Source organism: Guillardia theta (assembly GCF_000315625.1).
Source record: "Guillardia theta CCMP2712 unplaced genomic scaffold GUITHscaffold_71, whole genome shotgun sequence".
Lineage (NCBI taxonomy): Eukaryota > Cryptophyceae > Pyrenomonadales > Geminigeraceae > Guillardia > Guillardia theta.
The window spans coordinates 104,696-112,551 of record NW_005434603.1 but is presented as its reverse complement, the minus strand read 5'-3'; the positions used below and the strand labels follow the sequence as shown (position 1 = coordinate 112,551).

General features: G+C 53.1%; 3 protein-coding genes across 3 annotated transcripts in view; 1 reads left to right on the top strand and 2 right to left on the bottom strand.

Moving 5' to 3' along the window:
- The window catches only part of GUITHDRAFT_113915 (hypothetical protein), a gene marked incomplete at both ends in the record, with an annotated part of 4,501 nt that extends 657 nt beyond the window's left edge, over window positions 1–3,844 (bottom strand). Inside the window, 10 exons of the mRNA XM_005826845.1 lie at window positions 350–466; window positions 635–1,063; window positions 1,366–1,412; window positions 1,671–1,734; window positions 2,105–2,227; window positions 2,403–2,473; window positions 2,637–2,794; window positions 2,894–2,958; window positions 3,167–3,339; window positions 3,595–3,844. Of these exons, the coding sequence (XP_005826902.1) occupies window positions 350–466; window positions 635–1,063; window positions 1,366–1,412; window positions 1,671–1,734; window positions 2,105–2,227; window positions 2,403–2,473; window positions 2,637–2,794; window positions 2,894–2,958; window positions 3,167–3,339; window positions 3,595–3,844 (1,497 nt within the window). The remainder of the gene's footprint in view (window positions 1–349; window positions 467–634; window positions 1,064–1,365; window positions 1,413–1,670; window positions 1,735–2,104; window positions 2,228–2,402; window positions 2,474–2,636; window positions 2,795–2,893; window positions 2,959–3,166; window positions 3,340–3,594) is intronic.
- An 899-nt stretch (window positions 3,845–4,743) lies between these two features.
- GUITHDRAFT_143094 (hypothetical protein) lies at window positions 4,744–6,218 on the top strand (the record flags this gene model as incomplete). The annotated part of the gene is made up of 7 exons (XM_005826844.1): window positions 4,744–5,295; window positions 5,358–5,446; window positions 5,498–5,566; window positions 5,619–5,691; window positions 5,852–5,921; window positions 5,971–6,024; window positions 6,208–6,218. 7 exons carry the CDS (start codon window positions 4,744–4,746, stop codon window positions 6,216–6,218), a joined length of 918 nt encoding a protein of 305 aa, XP_005826901.1.
- Window positions 6,219–6,762: 544 nt separating this feature from the next.
- On the bottom strand, window positions 6,763–7,290 carry GUITHDRAFT_113913 (hypothetical protein; the record flags this gene model as incomplete). The annotated part of the gene is made up of 5 exons (XM_005826843.1): window positions 6,763–6,846; window positions 6,901–6,966; window positions 7,014–7,070; window positions 7,132–7,193; window positions 7,245–7,290. The coding sequence occupies 5 exons, from the start codon at window positions 7,288–7,290 to the stop codon at window positions 6,763–6,765; spliced, it is 315 nt and encodes a 104-aa protein (XP_005826900.1).
- Between the last annotated feature and the right edge of the window lie 566 nt (window positions 7,291–7,856).

Below are 7,856 nucleotides of genomic sequence, written 5' to 3'. Positions count from 1 at the left end.
ACCGTCATCCTGTACAGATCTGCTCTCGACTTGATCGGCCCCTCCTTGCATACCCAGACCACTTTTGTCTGATTGTGTTTCTGTATCTCCTTCAGCTCAAACGCCTCTTCTTCCTCCCCCTCCCCCTCCCCCTCCTCCTCCACTCGTCTTTTCCTTCTTTTCCATTCCCCATCCTCCTCCTTCCACCTTCCCCATTCTTCTCCCCTCCACACAACCAATTCCCTCCTCTGCTCCTCCTCCCTCAGCTGTGCCTCATTGCATATCTTCCCCCTCTCCCCCTTCCCTTTCCTTCCCTCTCTCTTCCCTTCCTCAAGAAGGAGGAGGCACCAGTATGCAACATGTTTATCACCGTGACCTCGTCGACAGTCTTGAAGGCTTCCTGCATCTTCCTCAACGCTCCTTGTCGTCCTAGCGGCGACTCTTCCCGCGAGGATCTTGACAAGGAGAGGACGTTCTGAGCCACTTCCTGTTGGACGCCTCCGTCAGCTCTGCTGCTGCTGCTGCTGCTGCTGCTGCTGCTGCTGCTGATCTGATTTTCATCTGCCCCTCCACCACCAACCTTCTCCCACCTCTTACTTGACTTGCAATTTTCTCCCTCACTTGTCTCCTCCTCCTTCTCGCCTCTCCCTCTCACCTTGTAGGGCGAAACCGGACGTCCTCTAGCCGCATCAATCTTCTCCTCGCTTCTCCCCACGGACAGTCTGCGAGACAGGTCGCCCGAACCTCCTCCTCTTCTTGTCTTCGAGGAATTGAGATCCAAACTCTCCACCGACATCTTCCGCTGCAGCGACGAGCTCGGCCTGGACTGAGTCCGAAGCTCCTGGACTATCTCCATCCTCCCCTCGACGTCCGTGCTCCCCTCCTCCGCCAGCTCCGCCTCCTCCCTCAGCCACTCTCCCGTCCTCTCCTCCTCTCCCTCCTTGTCATGGAGCTCGAGGCTGCTGAAGGGGCGGAGGGGCGGAGGAGGGAGGGAGGAGGAGCGCGACATGGCGCTGGCGGGACGGAGCATGGCGGAAGTGCTCCTCATGTACTGACGCCACGAAATTCCTCCACGAGAAGCAACCTACAGGAGCAATCTTCAGTCTACGCTTCCCTCCCCCTCCTCCTCCTCCTTTTCCTTCTCCTGCTTGTCAACGACTGTCTCCTCCTCCTCCTTGTTAGTCACCTCTCTCCACTTCCTCTAAAATCTCATCCTCCGTTTTCCATTCCTCTCAAATTTTCATCCTCGTCCTCTCTCTCTCCGCCCACCATGACGCTTCCTCTCTCCATTGCAGGCTTTCTCCTCCTTCCTTCCCGCACTTGCTCCTTCCCCTCTGCCTCGTCTCCTCACCCTCCCCACCTCTCCTCTACCCAGATTTCGCTCACCCGCCTTTCGTTGGCAGAGGATATGAAAGACTTGATGCCTTGATATGCTGAAACGTCGGAGGTGAGGAAGAGAACAATCGCAAAGATTAAAAGCTCAAATGCAGTGACAGTTGGCTGACATCAGAGGAGAGCATGGAACTGAGTTGTATCGCTATGAATCATCGATTACGACCATCATCATCATCATCTTTATCTTCATCCTTCACATCTTGCACAACGATCCCAGAAAGAACAGCAGGAAGACAGCGAAACAAGAGTGCAGGAGAAACAAGAACATCAACAAGACATCTCTGTCTCGTCCTCACTTGCGTCAAAGATCGCCAGCCTTCTGATCAGGTTCGCCTCCCTGTCAAAGTTGCCAGAGGCAACCTGTGGAAATGTGAGCAGCGAGCAGAGAGGGAGGCTGCAGGGAGCGATGAGGGGCCGGTAGTGGCAGGAGCGGAGAACGGAGAGCGGAGAGCGGAGAGTGGAGGAGGAGAAGGAGGAGGAGGAGGAGGAGGAGGAGGAGGAGGAGACGGCTAGGCGATGCCGAAAGAGGAGGGAAGTAGGAAAGCAAGAAAATGAAATGAAGGAAATGGTGTAGATCAGCAGGTAGAGGGCAAGGAAGAAGAACAGCGGGAGGAAGTGGAGAGGATGAAGAAGATATGAGAGAGAGGAAGGAAAGGAGGAAAGGAAGAGGGAGAGGAAAGAAGAAGAGGAAGAGGAAGAGGAAGTGGAAGGGGAGGAAAACAGTCCTCACTCTGATCTTATATTTGCAGTCGGGGGTGCACGCGCAGACTGTGATGTAGTAGGTTCCAAGACGATACTGGGAGTCCGACGGAACGATCTCTATGAAATCTTCTCCTGATCCCATGCTTCTCCACTGCGCAGAACCATCAAAGGTGGAGGTGGAGATGGAGATGGAGGTAGAGGTGGAGAGTGGTGGTGGTGGAGATGATGGTGGAGGTGGAGGTGGAGGGATGGGATGAGCTGATCTATCAGCAGAGGACAGGGCAGGAGGAGGAAGCACATGAAGTGAGGGCAGGAGAGCGTCAGACCTGGAAACTGTTCTGCTTTGGAATCTCATAGGTCGAGACCACGATGTCAGGATCGTCCTTCTCTGTCTGACCTGCTCGCAGTGCGCATGTAAGCGTCCCATCCTCCACTAGTTCCTCCCTTCCCCTCCCCTCCCCAGCCCATCTTCCCCGTTGTCGTTCATCTCCCAGTCTCCTTGCAAGTCACTCCCCCCCCCCCCCCCCTCCCTCCTCCTCCTCCTCCCTTCCTCCTCCGACCTGTCACTTCGATCCTCAGGGCTGGGGGCCCGTCCTCCATCACCTCTGCCTTGAGGACGAATCTGTACGACTTTGTGCTCCCGTCTTTAAGCTCTCCGGTCGTCCATTTGCCGTTTTCCAGCAGGTCGCACCGGACACTCTCCTTCCTTATCCTTGTCCTGCATGTCGAGACTCAACTTTGAGACCTCCTCCCCTGCCCCCCCGTCCTTCCCTCCTCTATCCTGCCCTCCTCTCTCCCCCGCTCCCTTCCTCCTCACTTGGTGTGATGTTGTTCGGCGTCTCTGGGCCTGATCCAGATGATGTCCCTCTTGCTATCTCGCTCCTGACAACGTGCGCTCAGAGCACAGCGACGGAGAGAGAGAGGAGAGGAAGAGAGAGGAGGAGGAGGGAGAGAGAGGGAGAGGGAGGGGGACAGAATACGCACGAGGAGCTCAGGGGAAGGGCCATACAGCCGGAGAGGAAGAGAGAATGAGAGCAGGGTGGGAAATAGCGAGGTGAAGCAGAGGAAAGCTGTGAGCTGAAGTCATCACATTCTTAACGTCGATATGGCGGCGAATGCCCTCCACTATGCCGTCCCTCTCATGCAGGACCGTTTCGAGCACCTCCAGGTTGTTGTAGTCGAGGAAGCGGAACCCTGTCTCTCCCGCCTTCCGCTGCTCCTCAAGCTGGTTGGAGTCTACCAGATGGTTGAGATCCAGGACGCCTAGGATGAAACGATTGAGGATCATTATCTACACTTCTTCTAGTGGTGGTAGATGAATGATGGTGGTAGTGATGGTGGTGGAGGAGGAGAAGGAAGACAAACGTGAGATGGAAAACTTCACGGATTGATGGATGGAGACGGGGATGGAGGGATGGAGGGAGACGGGGATGGAGGGATGGAGGGAGACGGGGATGGAGGGATGGAGGGAGACGGGGGGTTGGAAGGATGCACAGGTGAATGCAGATGGATCGATACCACTCTCAGAGCGAAGCACCGTCGTGTTCTTGTCATAGTCAGGGACGTCCTTCATCCGCTTCGCTGACGCGAACAAGAACCTTCGCTCGGGCCTGTCTTTTCCTGCAGCAGCAGCAGCTGCTGCTGCTGCTGCAGCGGCAGCGATTTGCTGCTCATCGACAAGCATCTCTCTCATCGACTTCTGTCTCACCAGCAAGTTGACATCCGCCATCGCCTTGCGCTCGAAGTGTCTTGCTAGAAAGGCTTCCATCCCCGAGCTGAGAGGACGGACGGCCAACAGGGGAGGGCGACACTTCTAGGTGCTAGGATGGGATTGTGCTCCAAGTCAAAGGAAATCCGATGGGTCGTTCCTTCCTCGCCCTACCAGCATCCTCTCTCCTGTCCTCTGCTCAGGACCCTCTGCCACCGACGATGATCCTCCGCAACAAGCAAAAGTGCCTCAGTCCCTCCCCTTCCTTCCCCTTGCTCCCCTTATGCATTTCCGTTGGCTACAATCCAAGGGCAAAATGACCAGGAGATTTCAACGGATGTATAACCGTACTAGCTGCTGCTCTCGTAACCGTTGCAATGAAAAACCGTTTTCTCATGCACTTTCCACGTACCCCAGTCATCACTAAAAAGTGCCTTCGGGATTGGATTGGATGTTGCCTATAAAGGGGGGGTAGGGTAACACAACTTTAACCACAAGGGTATGTTTTGATGCACAAAAGTACGGTAGTGGTGGGTAGGGTGTGCTTTGGTAAGGGGTAGGGTAGTCTGAGTGGGTACATGACAACTTCCGAGGCACAAGCAGTGGGGGGTCGCAACGTCTCTGATCCGAAGTACCGGTTATTTTATCTTACATTTGGATGGTGGGGGGTGATGTAAGCCTAGCTCCTCTTGGATCACGAAAGAATGTGGTTTCGATTCCTTATCAAAAAAATTTAAATTCCAAGCGAATCCTTCCCATGGAAGTGATCCTTCGCTTAGTCAAATATGTTTGAAATTTAAAGGGAGGTTTTCCTTCCATGGCTCTGATTTCATACAAATTGGGGAAAGATTGATACCACACAAACAGTCAAACGGGTGGGGGTACTTGAAAATATTTGGGGGGGGAATTGAAAAAGGCGGTTGTGACTCGAGGCGCCGCATAAATCACAAGCAATCGAGATGGGCTGTGGGGGGTCAGTGATGGCGAGTGGGGGGAGCGTGGGAGCATTGAGAGTGAAGGAGGAGACGAGAGGAAGAGAAAAGAAGAGAGGAGGAAGTGATGAGATGATTGTCAATGGAGCAAAGAACGTGTCTGGGTGGTCGGGGATATGGCATGTGCCACCCGCCTTCAGCGACATGGGCTTTGCTTGCTGCCAAGAGATCACGAAGTTTCTGAAGCCGCTCACTCTTCCATCCGGAGAGTTTCTTTTCTTTGAAGGGGAGAAGGGCACGAGCATGTACTTTGTCAACGAAGGTAGGATCTCTATCCGAGTCCAGGGCAAGCAGGTCGTCGTTCTGGAGAAAGGATCTTACTTGGGAGAACTGGGGCTCATGCTCCAGGAAGGAAGGAAAGCTGATGCGTTCGCCCTCGACCAGTGCCTGCTACTTGAGCTTGAGCGCAATGATTTTTATGAGATCCTGGAAAAGTACTCTGTCCTTGCTTCCAAATTGTACGAAAATATGTCCGACGACGTTCGCATCCATATCAAGAAGACGGCAGATGAAGCAGTGGTAAGCTGTCTTGATACCTTGGCATACTCCCTGATTTTCAAGCCTCTTTGCAGTCAGAGCAGATGGCTATGGCTGTGGAGATGTTCAAAGAGAGGACGCCGAGCAGCGACCTCCAACATTCGCCGGTGCATCTACCGGGCAGCCCTTCAAAGTATGATTCGTAGTTGCTGTGTCTCTCCGGGGAGCTCATGAGCGCTTGCAGATCATTTTCTCGTGCTGGGAGTGGAACGAAATCATTCAAGACGTTCATGAGGGCAAAGAGCAACCCTGGGTAAGGAGACCCGATCCATCCAGTTGCTAGCGTTGACCTCACCCGTCCACAGGAGCTTCCACGCGGGGGTCCAGTACGCCCTCACGTTCATGCAGGTCTTCTTGCAGGCCCGAGAGCCATCGGAGGTTTCTCACAGCTATTTACCAGGCGATCTCACAATCCCCTACTTCACCGAGGCGCGAACAAAATTTTGATATGGGACCAATCAAGGTCGGAAAAGACAACGCGAGGTAAGGCACATGTTGCATGTAAATAGACAGATTTGATAATGATTGTATGCTGCAGGCCAGGTCTACTCGTTACGCTCGATCTCGATGCCTACATGGCATCTGGCCAGTGCAGGTTGTCGCTCCAGGTGCAACATGTGACAAGGACACCTGATATGATTTTTTCCCTGCGTGCAGGTTTCCTGGTGATGATGGACCTGGAACTCTGCTCGAAGATCATTTCGGGGATAGGTAAGTTGCGTTCTTTACACACTACTACTGGAGCTCTTACTGCTCACAATCAAGTTCCATGTGGAGGGTGCGCTGGCTGCATACTAACACGTGGGGCATTTATAACACGGTGAGGGAAATGTTTCTGATTGCGCAATCTTCCTTGAGCGACTTGTTTTTTTTTTATGCCCTTTGTCTGTTCAGGGTTATCATAATGAATTTCACCTGCTTGTTGGGGGGGAGAATGCTTCCAAAAACTTCGATTCGGCATGCTTCATGCAGTAAGTGGAGGGTACAAGAGAAGTTTTGTACCCTCAACCCCTTTCACCTAGGGAAAAGAGATTGCCTTCCCTATTCTTCTGCAGCCCCCTAGCTTCGACACCGGCTGATCGCAAGGTGAACATCAGTTGGCTCAAACTTCTATCTCTGGCGAACTAACAGTCATGATTCACAGGCAATCTACGACACCTCATCTCCTCGTAGTAGAATATTCTTGCCGGCACCATGATCAGCGACGTGGTTGATCCAAAACGATGTGTTGTTCTTTAAGATTTTCATGTAAATGTTGTGAAATTTGATTTGAAACTCTCTACAACGTCCTTTGTGTGGTCCTCTAATCTTTGCAACCTATCATTCTAAATCCATTGCCCCGGTGCCATCGGCGAACGTGCATACGTGCTGCACAGCCAACTTGCCTCGTCATGTTGAAGCATGGTTTGTGCTCATGCGTCCTCATGGTCACGTTCATGAACAAGCTTCTCATTTCGTTTCAGCAAGTGAATCGCTTTCCTGCAGTACATCAGGTGTCGGTTCAACAATGTCAATACTCTCCCATCCCCCATCCTGCACTCGCCGTCACAAAATATCACACTGCCCACGTTGCAGAATCCTCAGTACCTTTGAGGAATCGGGGAGTACCAACGCTAGGATCGCTCCGTCTTCGATCTTCAAGTCTCTCAATGTCTGCAGAGGCTCTCGTGATTGCTGTGTTTCCAAGAGAATGAACTCACCTTGGCATCTTCGCAGTTGATCTGATCAACGATAGTTAATAGCCGGACCTTGTCTGGCTGAAGATGACCAACTAAGTCAGGATCTCGGACTCGAAGACCGATCATAGAGGAAAACGACCTCGGTAGATGAAATGCTCGCAACTTTTGCCTTGAGCTTTGAGAATGTGTCTGACGGCTCGCCTGGAGGCATGTCAGACCACCAAGAGGGATGGCGAGGGGAGTAAATCTTACAACTCAGGAAGATTGTTCGCCTTTGCCTCTTGATGCGAACGTACATACTCATCTCCTATCAGGTAGTGGCCCTGACAAGCAGACAAGTATTTCTCACAATATGGAAGAAGTATGTTATCGAGGAAGTCACGACCTCCAATCTCTCTACCACTCCTCTCCTTGGCTCTCCCCTACATGACACACCTCTCCTTTGCTCTCCTCTCCATCCTCTCCTTTCCATCCTTTCTGCTCTCCTGCTCTCCTCTTCTCTCATCTATCTCCTCATCTCAGGCTTCTCCCCTCCTCTGGGACTGCATTCTTTACAGTGAGGGCATCCAAGTTCTTTCCCGCCATGCCAAGCAGTTGATGAGGGATCACTCTGGCTGAATTTTTTGACGAATGCAGATGAAAATTTGAAATGTAGATCGCATAATTCAACTAATTTCAATATAGGCTGCGGGTCCGGCGACACCGGGTGGCTGGCCGCCCTCAGGCCAGTCACGGCGGTGAGTCCGGCATTGCAGTGGCCGCGCCGCCGGGGCCGCCCGCGGCCCTGGCGGCCAGAGAGGCGCTGGGCCCGGCCCGGCGGGCCGTGGCACAGACGGTTGGGAGGCGGAGGCGCCGGGGGCCGCC